General features: G+C 38.4%; 2 protein-coding genes across 5 annotated transcripts in view; one reads left to right on the plus strand and one right to left on the minus strand.

Annotated features, from left to right (window-relative positions):
• The window catches only part of rps4x (ribosomal protein S4 X-linked), a 163279-nt gene that overhangs the window by 108642 nt on the left and 35356 nt on the right, over positions 1 to 19281 (minus strand). The gene's annotated exons all lie outside the window — the stretch shown is intronic.
• Positions 1 to 19281, plus strand: part of phka1a (phosphorylase kinase, alpha 1a (muscle)) — a 36538-nt gene that overhangs the window by 9928 nt on the left and 7329 nt on the right. For 3 of the 4 annotated variants that reach the window (XM_051944133.1, XM_051944134.1, XM_051944135.1), the window contains exons 7-26: positions 1929 to 2027; positions 2104 to 2250; positions 2806 to 2859; positions 3793 to 3915; positions 4000 to 4095; positions 4180 to 4287; positions 5672 to 5750; positions 5845 to 5979; positions 7516 to 7625; positions 7761 to 7905; positions 8065 to 8143; positions 9156 to 9313; positions 10853 to 11014; positions 11127 to 11218; positions 11335 to 11480; positions 12423 to 12576; positions 13226 to 13384; positions 13467 to 13596; positions 14363 to 14464; positions 15350 to 15465. In XM_051944133.1, the coding sequence (XP_051800093.1) occupies positions 1929 to 2027; positions 2104 to 2250; positions 2806 to 2859; positions 3793 to 3915; positions 4000 to 4095; positions 4180 to 4287; positions 5672 to 5750; positions 5845 to 5979; positions 7516 to 7625; positions 7761 to 7905; positions 8065 to 8143; positions 9156 to 9313; positions 10853 to 11014; positions 11127 to 11218; positions 11335 to 11480; positions 12423 to 12576; positions 13226 to 13384; positions 13467 to 13596; positions 14363 to 14464; positions 15350 to 15465 (2394 nt within the window). Of the gene's footprint in view, positions 1 to 1928; positions 2028 to 2103; positions 2251 to 2805; positions 2860 to 3792; positions 3916 to 3999; positions 4096 to 4179; positions 4288 to 5671; positions 5751 to 5844; positions 5980 to 7515; positions 7626 to 7760; positions 7906 to 8064; positions 8144 to 9155; positions 9314 to 10852; positions 11015 to 11126; positions 11219 to 11334; positions 11481 to 12422; positions 12577 to 13225; positions 13385 to 13466; positions 13597 to 14362; positions 14465 to 15349; positions 15466 to 16125; positions 16162 to 16404; positions 16441 to 19099; positions 19136 to 19281 lie in introns of all 4 variants that reach the window. The other variant, XM_051944132.1, reaches the window with a different exon arrangement.

Raw genomic sequence — 19281 nt, forward strand, 5'->3', positions numbered from 1 at the left:
CATACAGTAAATGCAGTAGGAGGAGGGCAGCCTGGAGTGAGAGCAGAGAACGGGTGCTCTGGTAAAAATCTCTGGCCTTTACGCCGACCTTTAGACAACCCCATCTGAGTCTGGATCAGATACGAGGCTTTGCTTTGGTGTCCTCGTGTCACTCTGGATAAATGTGGTCATATGAAGCTCCTAAATTATCTCAAGAGCAACAGGTGTGTTTTTAGTGAAATGAGATTATCTTTTTGATGGATTTTGATCTTAATCCGTAAAATTCTACATTGTTCAGTTATGAGGAAGCTTTAAAATAACTGATTAACGATGCTATGAAGTTTTGGAACATAAGATGAGGGTTCCCACTGTCTGTGTTTGTCCTTGGCCGGCGGCAAACAGGAGGTATCAGGTTCTCTGTGAATCTGAGAACGGCTCATTGCTCAAAAATAACACACAGTTTAATTTAAGACTCTGGAAAGAGGCACCGCTGCTGCAGGATGTTCTCTGCTCCGGTGATTACATGGAGGTATCAGGGTTTATGGCAGCAGCTCTGACCGTGTGTTACTGTCGCGCTTTTAACCCACACTGTCGACTCTGCTGCAGCATTTTAACATTTATTTACTTAAATATGCACATTAACACATGCTATACATTTTACTGTGCCAATGTCATTGATCGTAATGGACAAATTAATGTTGGTAGATACTTTTTTTTTTTTTTTATGATGCTGGAATATTTTTGATTAATTAGCTTTTGCTATTCAGTCAGGAGCTGGCTTTACCCTCGGGGATCCTTGCCAGAAAGGCTCATGGACAAAAATTGCTAAAAATTGTGTAAAATCAGCTATGATTGAGGATACCTTTGCACTTGACAGACTACAAAAATACGTCCTGCACTGCTTGTAGACACCACAGTCCTATCATCACATCTGAACATGTTTTATGGCTCTAATCCAGGTTGTTTTCTCCTGACAAGATCCTTGCTTGTGATGCATCTACTCTCAGATGTACGTCACTAGATAAATGCTAAAGGAAATTGTAGAATTGAAGATTGATGCTCAAACCGTGCTTCATAAATGTTGGAGTTTATCAAGTAAGGAATGTTATTTATTTGGTAATTTTTTCCATAAATAAATTCTGTACTATAGCCATAATTAGATGATGTAAATGTAATCATCAAAATGTGGCTGAAGTGATTTAAGTACGACAACTTGTAATCTGTTGTATGTATATCAGGACTGCAGTCACCAAAGTTAAATCTTGGTCGATGGTTGTTGTGTAGAAAAACGTTATTGAGATAAAATAAATTGGCTACTCAGCATTGAGTGGACTCGGTGTCTATAAATCTACATAGAAAATACTCTTTGCATCATAATCAATCATTTTAATGTGGCCATTCATACTGAAATGAAAACAAAGTTGATCAGCACGCATTTGCTCATATTCAGATGAAAAAACTGCATCAATTAGTGATCTCAGTGCAAGAACTATTAAGGAACAAAACATTCTCAAGGTCATTATGCTGAATTTTTAGACTTATGAGATAGTCAGGCATCGATTTTACAATGAAAAACTGTACGCCACTGTCAAATAGTTGATACCAAATCACTGAAATAAAGATTAATAGGATGCTAAACTTGTGAAATGATGTACAGAAATCAGTTTGAGGTTGGAATTAGGTTAAAAAAGCGCATCTTTTTGTAAATGTGTGGAAAAACTATGTGTAAAACATTAGGTTAGCTGCTGTTTTTAGAGCTGTAATAGAAGTTTACTCTCTGCTTTTTGGCCGTGTGATTGTCTGAAACAATGAGAATTTGGTCAGATGCGAGCATAGCGAAAACAAACCAGTCCACTTGGAGACTGGAGTTCTAGTATGTACTACTACTGCTCCACACTGTGTTGCTGTCCTCTTTTAAATGATGGTTTTTAATGCTTTGTGTCCTCCAGGCAGCTCTGGAGGCTTTGGATGAACTTAACCTGTTTGGAGCTAAAGGAGGACCTGGATCGGTGGTTCACGCTCTGGCTGATGACATCCAGCACTGCCAGGTACGTTCATACATCACACATCATGATGGAAGGCAGCATCTTTAAAGGCTAATTTACCCCTACATTCCTTTGTTAGTCCATCCTGACGTCCATGTTACCCAGAGCATCCATGTCTAAAGAAGTGGACGCCGGAGTGTTGTCCATCATCTCGTACCCGGCGTTCGCTGTGGAGGACATCAAGATCGTGAACGTGACCAAGGAGGAGATCATCTCCAAACTGCAGGTGCACCAGAGTTGATGGGAGTGGGACAGTTTGGTAGCATCGCCTTACGGTCAACGCAGACATGTTTTCCCAGAAGTTCAAATTCCTGGTTTCAAAACTGAAAAAAATCTAAACGTACACATAAACATAGTGCAAAATTGTGTCCTGAAAATATGCACTAAAAGTATAAACATGAGTAAAAAAAAAATGTCCTATGAACATAAATATAATTAGAAAAGTATGATCTATAAATATAAGTAGAAAAATGTGCACTAAAAGTATAAACATAAGTGGGAAAATATGATCTAAAAATAGAAATAGAAAAATTTGACTGAAAAATATAAACATGAGTAAAAAACTATTCTATAAACATAAATATGAGTAGAAGAAAATGTCATAAAGTATGTACATATGTCTATCAAAATCTCTTTTTTTTTTTTTTTTTTTTTAAAAGAGGAATGAACTTGAAGCTTCTTTTAACAGAATAAAGAGCATTTTTAGCATTTTACAGTCACATTTTCTAGCTTCTGTTGAGTGTTAAAGATAAATTTGTTGAATTATTCTCCCTCTGCTCAGGGTAGATATGGCTGCTGCAGGTTTCTCAGAGACGGACACAAAACGCCTAAAGAGGTAAACGGATGAAGAATCTATTTATATCACTTTGGTCAGATAAGAAAAGGACAAAAATGTTTTTTTTTCTTCTGTTGCATGTTTTCATCATTAAAAGCAGTAGAGGCCAAGTTGATGTTTGTGACGTTTGTAGAACGACAGTCTTGACCAATCAAGGATGATTGTTGGTGTTGTTTGAGGGTTTAAACTTTGTTCTTTTTTGTAAACACATCTGGTCACAGACTGTTGGCTTAATGGGAACTTTTAAGAAGCCTTTTTTGTAGACAGAATTTGCGCTTTCTTCTGTTTTGGACAGAAAAGAGGTTTATTCTACTGAGGTTTGAGAGTTATGAAGGTAAATCTGTAAACCCTGTTAGTTCTTTGACATTTCACTCTATCTCGTGTGTTTATTTGTGTCTCAGTTTTGGTGTCTATAATCATAATTTTTGGATTTTTTTTTTGCCACTACCCTACTGTATTGGGCGACACACTTGACTGGGAACAAAATAAGACAGTACTGGTCCCTGCTTTTCTTATAATGTAGAAACTTTTATCATGATGTGGACAAAAATTTGAGATTAGAAACTAAAAAATGTATAAACTGTTGTCATATTAACCATTTGAAGGCAGAAAACTAGCAAAAACACCCTTTTGTTTTCATTTATTTTCGATTTTAAACATTTTTCTCAGAATTGCACGATTTTGCAAAGCAGTTTGGGATTTTTATTTCTGCTTGATTAGCTCGTTCATGCACACAAAAGCCAACCAAGACAGTGAAATCAGGTGATCTTGACAAAGAATCCTAACATTTCTCTGAGGAATTTGAATAATGCCCACAAATCCCTGTCGGGTTCAGATAAGTCGATGCCTGGTGGTGTAACGGATCGATGAGATGTCCATTTTTGCACATATTTAGGTAGTTAAAGTTTCTTTCTGGCTCTTCTTTCCGTGAAGGATCCAAACCGGCTGTATTACGAGTCCGCAGAGCTGAAGCTGTTTGAGAACATCGAGTGTGAGTGGCCTCTGTTCTGGACCTACCTCATCCTAGACGGCATTTTTATCAACAGCCCTGAACAGGTTATTTGCACACAATTCTACACAGAGTACGTATTATTTACACACCTGTTACCCGCTGACAAGGTGAATCTCTGCTGTGATCAGGTGCAGGAGTATCAGGAGGCCCTGGAGGGAATCCTGATCAAGCAGAAGGACGGGATACGACTGGTGCCGGAGCTCTACAGTGTCCCCGCAGACAAGGTTCATCTTTTTAAGATGCTTTTAACACAGTGTTGGCTGCAAGATTTCCTGTTTTCATAGCGTTTTATGTGTGTTTTTCAACAGGTGGAGGAGGAGTACAGGAACCCTCACTCGGTGGAGAGAGTCCCGATGGGTAAATGTCCTCTGACATGGGCTCAGTCTCTGTACATCCTGGGAAACCTGCTGTCTGAGGTGAGTGATCGTGTTATAAATGGCACCAAAAATAGAATGAATCATCTTTTTGAATATTAAAAACACACCTAATTAGCCACTGTGTGGAAGAGCTGTTGGCTGATTTTAGTTTTCTCCATTTAAAGCTGAATAACATCACAGAACAATGATTAGATCGCTGTAAATTCAATTTATAAGCATTGAGTACTTTATTTATAACAGGTTTAGGAATACTTGGGAGGACTCTCTGGTTAATATCTCTCTTTTTTTTTTTCAACAATTATTATGTGGGATTCTCTTCTTTTCACAATCCTGAGCCAGGTTGGCTCATGTGGGATCATTAATTTCATTTTCTTTTCTTTTTTTTTAAAAGTTTATTCTGTCTTTTTTCATTTTCCACTGCAATATAAACTGTGAATTTTTTGTCCATATATATCCCAAATTTCAGGTTTTTTGTTAAGATTTCTACGTGTTGTACTCAGTTATACTGAAAACTACGGTGTGTGTTGGATGATGTTTTTATTAATTACACAACAGACGCGCACATAACCTTCTAATTTAATTTTAATTTATGATCTGTGTGATAACATCCTTAGTTTTGGTACAAAAAAAGCAGCTTGTTTGAGATGGAAGCAAACAGCAGATACAAGCATCAACACACGAGAATAAACTACAGAAAGCTAAATGTTTGGTGAATTTAATAAAAAAAATGATGATAACAGTAAGGGTTGACAATTAACAATGCAGTCAGTTTTCAGTTGTGTTGTGATTTTTAATTTGCTTTTCTTTTTTTAATCAGTCAGTTTATTCTAGTATTTCATTGTAATGTGAATTATTTCAAGTCTTTCTACTTAAAATACAAAACAAATATATTTATTTTTAATGTTGTTTTTTATTCCAGGGGTCTTTATGCTTAATTTTTATACCTTTTCATAAAATAATGTAGCATCGGGTGTTTATTTTACAGTTTAAAATAGTGCACTCTGCTGTCAAAAAGATGATAGTGAATCATTTACTGACTCAAATAACAATAAATAAGGCTCTAAACTTGTGAAATGATGTACAGGAACAAGCGTGGGGTTGAAATTAAGTTCGGTACGGCGCATCTTTTTAACAAGAACATGTGTAGGAGATTAATTGTGAATAAAAAATTCAAGGAAATATAGATTACATTTTCTCGAAAAATTGTTCAGTTGCTCACAAAGCATCTAAGAAATTAATGAGTATGATTGCTTTTACACAGATTTATATAAGGAGTGGTATGTTACCACAGATTTTAAATGTATTCCCCAACATTATACAAGCTCAGTGTCTTAATGATCTTTCTCTGAGTTCATATCTGTCGTGTAACGACACAAAATGTACAGTTGAAATTACTTTTGGTGCTCTGATTTATTATTTGCAGGGGTTTCTTGCTCCTGGAGAAATCGACCCTCTGAACAGACGTTTCTCCACCATCCCCAAACCTGACGTGGTCGTTCAAGGTAAGTTCAGTCTCAGTTTGTACTAAAATAACTCTTTGTTAAATGTGTATTTTGCAGTAGATGCAGTAATGTGTGTGTTTTTCTTCTGCTCCAGTGTCTGTTCTGGCAGAGACTGATGAGATTAAAGAGCTGCTGCTGAAGAACGGCATCGACGTGGACACTGTGGCCGACATCCATCCCATCCACGTTCAGCCCTCCAGAGTCCTCAGCCACATCTACGCCCGACTCGGTACAACTTCAGTCAAATATTTATTGTAGTAGAAGTCACCTGTATTTTCCCAAAATTAAGAATCTGAGTCATTTGTCTTTTCTTATCCCTCTGTGAGTGATGGACTTTAAAAGCTATTTTCAATGTCAAACCCCTATTAATCATTAGAAAGGAATTTGTACCAGCAAAAATGCATAGTTGCAGTTCTTGATATATGTAGTTTTGTTCAATGTCATAATTTCAACCATACAGCATGAAGGAAAATTTGAAGTATCTCATAAATACACACTGCCGTTTAAAAGTTTGGAGTCAACCAGACGATTTCATGTGTTCCATGAAAACTCCCACTTTTATCCATGTGCTACCATAATTGCACAAGGGTTTTCTACTCATTAATTAGCCTTTCACACCATTAGCTAACACAATGTAGCATTAGAACACAGGTGTGATGCTTGCTATGGAGATATTCCATTAAAAATCAACCGTTTCCAGCTAGAATAGTCATTTACCACATTAGCAATGTCTTGACTTGATTTCTGATTAGTGTTATCTTTATTGAAATAAAACAGATTTTCTTTCAAAAATAAGGACAGTGTTTCCCCTGGGTAGAAATGGCTGTGAGGTGGTGGGGTCACTTTCAGCTGAAAGTTGTTGACGGGGGAGGAAGGAAGGAAGGAATTATATATACTCAAGGCGAGCAGTACAGATTCTTCTTCTGCCTTTCACGATTTGTACACTGGCGTTTGCTTCCGTCTCTCATCTCCTTCGGCCAAAACACTCACACCCCCGTCATGGTGGATACAACAGCAGACGAAGAGTTGGTCGCGAGAAAAGGGCCTCATGTTACATCGATTATATGGAAGTGGTTCGGCTTTGACAAGACTGACACAGAGCAAACTACAGTCATGTGCGAGGTTTGCAAAAGTACTGTGAAAACGAAGAGTAGCAGCACAACTAACCTCTTTCAGCACCTCCGGCAGAGGCATCCTAAAGAATGGGAAGAGTGCTCGCGGCTACGGGAGTGTGGCATGGCTAGCACTAGCCATAGCGCACAGACCGCAAAGAAACAACAAAAATCGATTAAAATTGTAATCATCCAAGATGACTAAAAAAAATAAAAAAAATCGAGATTTTATTTTTTGGCCATATTGCCCAGCCCTATACTGAATCACATGTAAATTACTCTTATAAATGTCTGTTGCCAATCAGTTTTGGCAAGCCTTTGTTTTGCTAGTGTTAAAATAACCATTCCCTTCAGGCTTTTATTTTGAAGACGTATTTTTAATGCTACGGGCTTTTATTTTGTGACCAATTCAGCTGCACAGGAAATGTTTCTCTAAGAAGAGGTTTCTTAACATGACGAAGACGCTCCTGAAAAGTACGAAAATTCACGTAAAGACAAAAGAAAACGGTTCCACGCTGTTGCTGTCTAGCAAAGGATGTGTCTGAACTTATAAGCAGCTGGAAAACATCAGATTTGAGTCACAGAAAAAGGCAGAAAAGTTGCATTTGGACACTGTCAGCTGAGACTTTTTGAAATTATTCGCTCTGCTGCAGGTCGTAACCCGAGGCTGGGTCTGACTGGTCGACCCTACAGGAGGATAGGAGTTCTGGGAACCTCCAAGTTCTACATGATCAGAAACACCATCTTCACATTCACACCTCAGGTTAAAAAGAAAACACAGCAATGAATATCTTCTGCTAGTTTTCTGAGTTATGAAAACCAGACATGTTGCTGAAGTGGTGGTTTTCCCACTTGAAGCTCCTATAAAAACTGACATTATCTGCAATTCTCCCTCCAGTTCATCGACCACCAGCAGTTCTACATGGCGCTCGATAATAAAATGATCGTGGAGATGCTGCGGACAGAAATCGCCTACCTCGCATCCAGGTGGAGGATGACCGGACGACCGACCGTCACTTTCCCCATTTCACAGTCGATGCTCAGTGAGTGCAGACTTTAGTCCGGTTTATGTACCTGCAGCATGTTCTCAGAGACTCAAATACTGTTTTAATACCTTTAAAAACACTCAACAATCCACATTTGTGTCTGTTGCATCCACATCTGTATTCCTTCATGTTTGTGTTTTTTTGTTTTTTTTTCAGCTGAAGATCACGCAAACTTGGATCCTGCAGTTTTGGCGACACTAAAGAAGCTGCAGGACGGTTATTATGGAGGATCAAGGTGAATTTCTCTTGGCTATTTTGTAGCTGTGAAGAAAAAAAATGTGTTTCCTCCTTCAGAAGGTTAAAACTTGCAATAGATTCAGTTTTTTAATCTGTTCTATTAGTTTCTTAAAGCTTTATAATCACAAATATCTTTTTCTTTGTGTTGTTTTGTCATCAGACTTCATCTTTTAATTCTTTTACCTGTTTATTACTCCGCCAAGGATTGCAATCATGTCGCTGACGATTGCGACACGATTGCGATCCTACTACAAATCAACTGCTGCGGACTTATCGGGACTTATCTGTACGAAATGACACAAGAAACAGTTGATTAAATTGTGGGGGTGTTTCTGAGTCCCATCATTTCCTGCCTCCCGCTGCATATTTAGGTCATGTGGCACAATATAGTAATACGTCACATGTTCATCGCAAGGTAATCTTTGTGGGTCCATCTATATAAAATGGACGCATTCTACAGTACCATGGTTTCTGATCATCAATAACTAATAACTAAATGCCGAATTTATTACAAATTATGCTAATTTTCGGACAATGCTGTATGAGGCAATGAACAGCCTTGGTGGAGGACTGTGCTCTCTGAGTACTTTTCCTGGCTTGACTCTGCAGTTTTTACAATGACTACAATAACCTGCTGCTATCTAAAATGATCTCCATCATGTGCAGTACATACACTTCTTTATCCTTCTTCGCTGTTACGTTTTAACCTGCAGCTATTTTCAGACATCCACATAATTTTTTTTCATTGCCACTGTCGTGTATCTGAATGTTTTTCTTATTTTTTTGGTTTTAAAGTGCTTGGGCTGGTGAAAGTTTTTTTTCCATTTTACTATATATGCAGATACTCAGGAAAACCATATGAAAGGAACCTTGAATCTTGATCTTGTCACTATGATTAGTTTTTGACTGTTTTAGTGTTGCATTAATATGCATATTAAAGCACTGAATGGCATAAAACTGCTTCTAACAGTAAAATAAAAAGCAGAGATCTTCCTTCTCCTCCTCTCCAGGATCCAGACGGGGAAGCTGTCGGAGTTCCTGACCACTTGCTGCTTCGCTCATCTCAGCTTCCTGGACGGTAAGGCTTCTGGCAGCATGGGTCGCCACGACGACGAGTATGATGATGATGACGCCGATGGATACGTGCATGAGTTACGCTGTGATGATGGTAAGAGAAAACTGAACAGACAGATGGGAATGGTGATGCCAGCTGTGGAGAAACAAAGTCTTTACTTAAAATTCAAACTGCCAAGTGGCGCTTTATTTTTTTCGTCTTTCACAGTTGGTTTGACGATTCCTAGCAGTATGTATTTATATAATACATAGCCCATAATAGTATGTAGAGCTACATACAGGAAGAATAGTTGTACACTGCCTTTATGTGCTTTTACTACCATGATTACCACACTAAAATTACAAAAAATTCTCATTAAACTTAGATGTTAGCAGTGTTTTTATGTTACATGCTTTTTTTATTTCTGTGCTACCATTAATTTGACATTACTTATTTCTTTTTTATGTCAAAATTTATTTAACGCTCTTCTGAAATAACAAAACAAACAAAACAAAAAAACACAAATAATATTAACCAGCTGATCCTGTTTTATTTTTCTTCGCTGTGGCCTTGTTTTTCATCACAGTTTGAACTCCTGCACCGTTTGGAAACGACACAAATATGGCTGGAAGTGGAAAGGACTCAAACATGTATTTTCTGCACCACATCAGTTATTTGGCTATAAATCATTAAAAGGAAACAACAAATTCGATTTTTTTTTTCTTTTTTTTTTAGATTTTGTGTCTTCTGAAAAGTTAAAGAAAAAGCTGGAATCAACATGTCCTGTAAAAATGATGGCTCTACATACTGTTGATATTTAACTGTTTACATTTTTATAGTCTCTACAACCTTTTTCCATCTTTTTCTAATCACCATCCTGAATGTATTTTCCACAACATTTAGAAAATCTTGCTTGTGTTGCATTTTCTTTTTAGAATGCTAAATTATTCCTCAACTGGAATGGAGGAATGATAAAAACATCGCTTGTTTTCAGTGCACGACTGGTTGAATTTAATATACATGCATGTTTTACTGCTGTTTTCTTGCTGCCTGTTTCTGTATGCATCACATTTTGCAAATATTTTTATTGCATTGTTCTAATTTTCACACTTTAAAGGGTTAGGTCACCCAACGTTTTCACACGTCAATATAGACACAGCTTCTATAGTTGATGGTGTGTTGTTTTTTTTTTGTTTTTTTTTAAATATGTGCAGTTGCTGATGGCGAATGAAATTTATCGTGCTTAAAGCACTAAAACTTAAACTTTGATTACAATTACAATCCATCTGTCAGAGTAATAGTGTTCTTTTGACTTTTTAGCACCTCACCAAACAAAACTGCTTGAATAAACACTCCGAGATGTGCATAGAATAGTTTGTTTTTGTGATACGTGGGTGAACAAACCCTTTAAAAGTTGCATGTAAATAATATAAAATAACAAATCAATGTGACGTATTTGAATCCTTTTAATTAACTTAGATGGTTTAGTTTATATGTCAGACTGTGAACATAAAAAACAAGTGAGTTGAATCTTGTAGATTTAGCAATTTTCTCTCTTCTTCCCCACAACTGTTTTCCAGACCAATATGTTGTTTTCCATATTCCAGCTTCCCTCATTCTTTCCGTTCTGCTCTGCCTGTCCGCCCCCTCCAGAGGCTGATGATCTCGCTCAGTACCTGGACCACCTGCTGGCCCACGCTGCCCCCAAGAAGCCCGAAGTTCAGAAGGAAGGTCTGGGCAAGTTCAAGGCTGTAGCCACCAAAGCCAGGGAGATGGTGTCTCTGAAGAACAAGGCGCAGGGCCTCAACGTGCAGAGTGAGGGAAACCTCCATGTTCGGACTGAAACAGCGTTTTCTGTGCCCTCAGAAGATGACATACTCTGTGTTTTTTTTTTTGTTTGTTTTTTTGTTTTTGTTTTTTTGTGCAGATGTCAACATGTACCTGCCCAACAAGCTGTTTCACTCTCCTCAGCCGTCGCTCAACTTGAATCTCCCAGAATCCTCTGCACAGGGATCTCAGGTTCTTTCTGCTCCTTGTACACACTAAAAAATCTTACGACTTCCTCATAATAAACTGATTTTGAGTATACAATAACTTATAAACTAATAAAGATTTTCTTTGTGTCTGTTCTTTAGGGTCCAGAGATGACGGTCATACCAGAGGGCGGTATCCCCAGAGATGCTACCGGAGCCATCGACTACAACGCTTTGGTCCAGCTGCTAAAAGACACTCAGAGTCTCCAAGACCAGGCCGATATTCTTTACATCCTCTTCAAAGACAAGTGAGATCTATATGTTTTAAAAGAAGCAGTTTAGGGTCCATAATAAAGTCCAAGCCAGGCTGAAATCTTAGGTTCATTCAGTTCATAGAAGCAAACATATTTTGTAAATTAGAAATTAGTTATTTGCCAAAAACCTGCACAACAAATACCGTTTTGAGTTTTGTGCTAATTAGCAAATGTTAAAATTATATTAGCCTTTCACAGCCTCAGATTTGCATGGCAGGAAATTCTTTGAATTAAAATATATGCATAAGCAGAAAAATATGACTTACAAATATAACAATAAGCAGAAAAATATGGCCTAAAAATATAAACAGAAATTTTAAAAAATGACCTAATAATATGAAAATAAGTAGAAAAATATGCCTAAAAATATATAAACAGAAGTACAGAAATATGTCCTAAAAATACGCCTAAAAATATATACACATAAGTGGAAAAATATATATAAAAATATAAATAAAAGTTTAAAAAAAAAGACCTACAAATATAAACATGAGCAGAAACGGTGTAAGCATAAATGTAAAATGTGCTTTTCCGAAGAAATCAAGAGGTCAAAAAAAGCATTTTACTTCTGGTCCAGTTCATATTCATTCTGATGCTTTACAAAACAAACCAAGTCTATATACAACGATAGTACAGACTCACTAATTTAATTGTTTTCATAATGTCATCCTTAAGATTATTTTTGCCTTTATTATTAGTACTCTTTTCTTTGACATTCGATGCTATTGTGTCCTATTTTGTTCCTATTTGTGGACAAATGTCATAAAAAGACATTATAAAATATAAAAAGAATACAAAAAATCGTTACTGAAACAAAAATTTCGACAGAAAAGATCTTGAATCTGGTGTTTTGAAAGCATGTGACAGTAGTTATGGTCCAAGTAGAATCTTGTGGATACTGAAAATTACCTGCGTTGTGTTGATGCTTTCTAACAGGGGAATGGACTGGGACACTCAGCTGCACGGTAAAGGCACCACGGTGAGATCTCTGCTGTCCGACCTGTATGACAAGGCAGGCGAACTGAAGCAGTGGGGCCTCATCAGGATGATCTCTGGCATACTGAAGAAGAAGGTGGAGGAACTCGACTCGGTACGACATGCACACATGTGAACATACGGACACGGTTATAAATAGAGGAGAGCGGCATTCTGGTTTCGTCTGTTGGGGAGATCGTGTTTAATTGTGCGCTGCATACTATGTATGGATTATAGTGGAATGTAATCAAGTTTAAGTCTTTAATTTGTCATTTTTTGGTGCTAGTTTTGAAGACACCTTCACACTAAATGTCAATAACGTAGAAGTTCAGCGAGGTCAAGGAGATAGACACAGAGGGACACACTGGAGACTCAGATGACTTAGGTTGTGAGTACTGATATCTGGAGAAGGGACACCGACAGAGCAGCCGTACATGCAAGTAGTGCCAGCATCAGTTCTGAGGATTCTCTCTGATCTTCAGGTCTATATTGTGGGGGGTCAAATTTAGATTACAGCCCAAAATGAGACAACTCGTCTGCTTAGTGACATTGGATAAAACGATAAACAATATTTAACCTTGACCAGAGCAGAGAATTCTGGCACGTCTTCTTCCTACAGCGTCTGCCTGTTGGAAGATAATTTGGAACAATGTCAGCTGCAAGGAAATAACTCTGAAAGGGGAAAGAGTAATTTTTCCCTCACAAATAATTCACCTCCAGATCTACCTGTCTCTCACCTCTGACTGACTGTGATCCCTCTGCAGGCTTGCTCTGATTTGCTGGCGCACCAGAAGCACCTGACAGTCGGCCTGCCTCCCGAGCCAAGAGAGAAAACCATCACGGCTCCCATTCCGCCGGACCAGCTAGCGACTCTCATCGACGAGGCCAGCGACAACAACATCAGTGTCGCCATCCTCACTCAGGTGCGTTACATCCTCTGCGATCTTCTACAAAGCTGTGCTCCTGGATTCCTCCTTCATTCTGTTCTTTTCTTTCTTCCACCAGGAGATCATGGTGTACCTGGCTATGAGCATCAGGACTCAGCCCAACCTGTTCAGCGAGATGTTCCGGCTGCGTATCGGCCTCATCATCCAGGTCATGGCCACTGAACTGGCTCAGTCACTCAGCTGCTCAGGTAAAACTGAAAGAAGATGGAGTTATTTTCTCTATTGATCAGTTACTCCTTCTCAAGCTCATGGGGATGTTTTAAAAGTCCAGTTTTGTCTGAAAACAGCCCAAAATACAAATATATTCAGTTTACAACCATAGCAGAATAAGAAAACCAGACAATATTAACATTTTTCCTCATTTAAGTGAATTTCTGTTGAATTGAATCTACTAATTGCCTCAGCTTTGTTTTAATATCTTTACATACATTCAGTACAATGACAGACTGTGAGAAAACTGTAAACTCCAACTTCATCTGCAGACGATAGCATGAAATTTCAATGCATTTTACCTCCAGAAACAGGGAAACCTTGATTGATAAAGAGATATAAAACTAACACGACAGGTTCAGTTTGACTTGGTGTCAAACTATTCATGTCTTTAAATGAAGCACAAACTGTAAGATTGCAACACATAAAAAGCATGTAAGCCTCATATTTTGCAGAATTGTCCTATAAATGTTATTTGATTGCTGACATAAGAAAAAATGTTTTTAAAAAAAATAGTCTTTTTGACACTGGTTAAGTTTTTGCATGCCAGAAAGTCTTACATATGAATTAAAATTGTGCTCATAGTTGTTCACTTTTACATATTCCATGCTCAGACCATCTTCATGCATGAATTTTACAGCATTATTTCATGATATGATCCGTTTTTTGTTTTTTTTTGTACTTTAAATGTAAGAAAACATTGAAAAGAGATTGGGAAATATTTTTTTTTTTTTGTATTTGTAGGAGAGGAGGCCACAGAGAGTCTGATGAGTCTGAGTCCGTCTGAACTGAAAAATCTTCTTCATCACATCCTCAGCGGGAGGGAGTTTGGAGTTCAGCGCAGCGGTCAGTCCTTCAGTCACCTACTGGCTCTCACATAGAGCTTCCAATGTTAGGTTTTGTGAACGGCAGCTTTAATCTTTCCCTTTAAGTCGTGCACAATTCACATTTCATCTGCGTCATATTGCTGTAGTTGTATATTTCTGTGACAGAGATTCATGCTAAAAGTAATTCACATCTTTACCTAGAAAAGCACTCAGAGAGCACAGTACTCCACCAAGGCTGTTCATTCCCCCATATTGTCAGAATTTCCAGCATTTTTTTTTAGAAATGCACTATTGAATGTGACCATTTCATGTAAATGCAAGCACAAGCAAAATGACGTTGTGCTGAGCACAGGCGTGTGTTATGCATGTGTACGTTATGTATGGATACCAAATCACGTGACCTAAATATGTAGCAGGCAACAGTAATTGATGGGACCTAGAAACACGCCCACAGTTTAGTCAGTTGTTCTTGTGTCATTTCCAATGAATAAGTCGTGATCAGTCGTAGCGATGGATTTGTAGTAGGATCACAATCGTCAGCAGACAGCTGACGTAGTATTCACTTGTTGTCATGGTGACGGTGACACTGTGCTGCTATCTGGCAATGATACAGAAATCTTGAACAAATCTGTGGATCCAAACTATAAGCTGCATCACTGCCAAAATCTAATCACTTGGTCCTTTGTTGCATTTCTGACCTTCCTTGAAAATTTCATCCACATCCATTATTCCTTTTTAAGTAATGTTGTGCACGGATAGACGGACAGACAGAAGAACAAACGTATGCCGACCATCACATAACGTGTTCCTTTGTGGAGTGACAAGTTCTACATCTTTCCTGTCAAAGTGCAGACTATTTAGCTCTTTAAATAAAAAGCCAGCATTTTTTCCGCTGCCTCAACAGTCAGAGAGGTGGACGCTGGCGTCAGTCCTGCCATCTCCATCCATCACCTGGGTAACGTCGGTGCCACCAAGAGCGAGAGAGCTGGCATCAGCAAACTGAAGAGCGACATGAAGATGGTAGGAGGCCGCAGTCGTGAGATCAAAACACACCTCTCACTTCTACATACATTATATTATGTACAGATTACAATCAAGAAGTTCTGGGTCTGCGTTTTAAATTTCCCACCATCCTCTTCAAAATAGTTGTCAGCGCTCCTGCTTCCATATGTGGAAAACTCCCTGACCACCTGCATGTCACATTTGTGATTCCACCATGCATCACAAACCTGCACAGAGAACAAATTTCTAATTCTGCCAAACTGAACCAAGGCTCACGTTAAAGATCATTGCTGGTGACCTGAAATGAGTCAACCCAGACATTAAATGGCAATCTTCAGTAGAAGAAACAGCATTTTCCAAGACTGAAGTAGACGTATTTGCACTAAGAGCATTCTCCTCATTTCTTTCTTAAACCAAGTCCAGTTTTTGGTGTTTATAGGCGCAGACCCTGAACCTCTTGATCTTGAACTTTTGACAAATCTTACAGTATATTTTCTAAATTATCATCCTAATGAAAAGCTCGAGACACAACTTAAAACCAGGACTGGAGAGAAGAAGCATCACCAAACATAAATAAACTCCTCAGCATTTGTTTAGGAAGAGGAGGAGACAGACAGAGGCAGGAGAGGAGCTAAATCCTGAAAATGTTTTGTCAAACTCACCTTTGTCTTTCTGCAGCTGGAGCACAGGTTGTCTTTGACGGATCCCAGTAAGGTGATGGTTAAATTAGGTGTTAATTCACCTGAAAAAGTGATGAAATGAAAGTTGAACTAGAGGAATTGTGGTTAAATTCCTGTAATTGTTGGTAAACTGAAGGCCGAGAACTGAATTTTTGCTCCTAATAAGTTGTGAATAGACGAAATTAACTTAATTCTTAGAGCTGATTTAAGCATCTTATCCAATTACCGTAAATGTGAAAGATGCCTGTGTGTTTGTAACTCAGTGTTTGTGTTGCAGGTGGAGCACAGGTTGTCCCTGACAGATCCATTTAAGGTGACAGAGGAATATTAGCTGTCATAATATATTATTTATCTCATAAATTACATAATCCAGAACATGCTGTAGGTGTTAATTAACCTTGTACCAATTAGATCGATCACACTTATAATAGCCATCAATAAGAAGCGTTTGGTAACTGATTGATTGGTTGGGATGGTCGTACTTTTCAGTGTTGCTAAAAACTCAAAACCTGCTTACGTGATCCAGAGCTCTCAGCTGTCGCACACAATCTTCATCATCACTTCACGCAATTATCTTTCATCTTTGTCTGTAGTTGTGAGCGCTTATAGGATGTCTCATACATGTCGGACCCTCCAGTCAAGGGCCACTAATTAGCTTTTTCCAGAACTTTCAACTTGAGTTGAGCTTGCTTTGTCAAATTAAGATGGAGACAGAACCGTAAACCTCAATTTTTAAAGACGGTCTCCTCCAATACAGTCTGATTCCAGGTGTTGCATGTGTAAAACAAATGGTATGAAGCCTTTTGTGTCCTGAAGTGCTGTATTAGCTGCTGCAAGAATGACACATCTGGATCTGTTAGCCAGCGGTCAGTTGCATTGTTGGTATTGGAGGCACCAACTATTGACAAGTTAGGTAGGTCAGTGTTGCAGCAGCAGTTTACATATCACAAAAATACATTTTTAAATTATATGCACTACCAGTCAAACACCTTCTCATTCAGTGCTTTTTATTTATTTGTATTTTTTGCTACGTTGTAAATTTATACTGCAGATGAACACCTTTTTGTTTACAGCATAATTCCATATGTATTCTTTTATTGTTGTAATGTCTTCAGTATTATTATGTATAAAACAATTAAATAAAAAACACTGAATGATAAGGTGTGTCAAAACATTTGACTAGTAGTGTACTAGATATGTAGCCTAGCCGCGCTAGACAACCCACGGCAATGAATTTAATTCTCTGCCAGGGTGGGTCTAGTTACCCTCCATAAGGCTCGAGGTTGGATGCTCCTAAAACTGGCCGGACGAATCACCATGAAGTGTAGAGTCAGAAGGCGGGCGTAACTAAGTGACGACAGAGGCGCGATGATTCTGACAGAAACAACCGGAAACAACTAGCCTAGCCGCGCTAACCCACGGCAATGAATTTACTTCTCTGCCAGGGTCGACAACAAAAACGACAACAGTCGTTGAGCTCCATTAGCACCGACTCTGAATAATCTTTCTGTTAACATGTCTGTAATATACTTGAGCTTCACCCATTGACTGTATAAATAAGGCTTCACCGAACTACCGCATCCTCTGATTTCCGGCGCTCTTGGAGCCTATTCGTTGCGCTGATTGGTTGTATACCTACCCAATTGCTGCAGAGTGATTTGATAGACAACCTTTTAGAACGCCTCCCTCCCTGTCGAGCGTGCCTAGACCTTTGCATCTTCAGAGCATGGGTCTAGCGCGGCTAGGCTACTAGATATGCAGAATAGAATAATAAAAGCAAAGTGTTTAGAATAAGATGATATACAACAATCACAGTGCAAATTAAAATGAAAGAAAACTTCAATGTGCAAAGTCCTCAGATAATTCTCTTCTTGCACAGAGGACAGTCAATGTACAGCATTTAAATGTAAATATAGACGATATACATGACAGTTTAAACGTTTGGGGTCATGTTTTCCATCAAAACTCACACTTTGATTCATGTGCTAACATAACTGCACAAGGGTTTTCTAATAATCAATGAGCCTTTCAACACCATTAGTTAACACAATGTAGCATTAGAACACAGGAGTGATGGTTGCTGGAAATGTTCCTCTGTACCCCTATGGAGATATTCCATTAAAAATCAGACGTTTAAAGCTAGAATAGTCTTTTACCACTTTAGCAATGTTTAGACTGTATTTCTGATTCATTTAATGGTATCTTCATTTGAAAAAGCTGCTTTTCTTTCAAAAATGAGGACATTTCTAAGTGATCCCAAACTTTTGAACAGTAGATTGTATATTAATGTGAAACATCTGCAAATATACATGGATGGCATACATTTCATTATCTCCAAGTCTACAAAGGTGCAGTCCAAAATTTGTGTCTGGATGGCAACTATGCATGCGTGGAATACGCTGGTCTACTGAGCATGTAAGGAACAAAGTCCTCTAGATGAACTAGAAAGAAGTAAGAAATCCTGATCATGTTCACCTGTGGACGCTCCACAGACCTGTAGTTTTGGTTGTGAACTACATTCAGGTTCATTTGGAGGACTCTTCAGCGTAGTCGCTATACAGACACAAGTTTTGAAACTCTTGTGGACTTCAGCAGATGACAAAATTCCCATCAGCTGGACCTTCATGGACGCAGAAAGTATCATGCATGGTGCTTTCATGCTGTTCATACCTGCATCAGCAAGCGAGTATAAGCAAAGGTTAAGAAGCAAAATATGCAGATTTTTGAATATTTGTGTACCTTCCATCTCATGATGAAGACTGTGTGCTGCAGTTGAAGCTCCAGAAGTTTAGTTTCTCTGATCATGACTGAATAGTGAAGCTTAATGATGAGGAGTTCAGTTTCTGTCCTGATCCAGTTACCACAGTGACGAAGATGATGAGTTAATTCAGCTGATTTCAGTAGTCTTGCTGTCCAAAAGGAATGTCAGCGGGGTTTTTTTTTTTCAGTTGGCTGTGTCTCCTCTGTTGCAGATCGACCGCAGGGTGTCTTTGGCCGACTCAGTTGAGGTGACAACTATGAAACTCATAAATTAGAATCTGGAATAAGTGAGGAAGAGTTTAATTTATGTTTGTAATTAAGTTTTAATTTGGTCTGATGAAGATGCAGACGGATATCAGGTCATCTGACTGATGATGGTGATGATATTAATGAT

The sequence above is a fragment of the Acanthochromis polyacanthus genome, chromosome 23, assembly GCF_021347895.1.
Source record: "Acanthochromis polyacanthus isolate Apoly-LR-REF ecotype Palm Island chromosome 23, KAUST_Apoly_ChrSc, whole genome shotgun sequence".
Lineage (NCBI taxonomy): Eukaryota > Metazoa > Chordata > Actinopteri > Pomacentridae > Acanthochromis > Acanthochromis polyacanthus.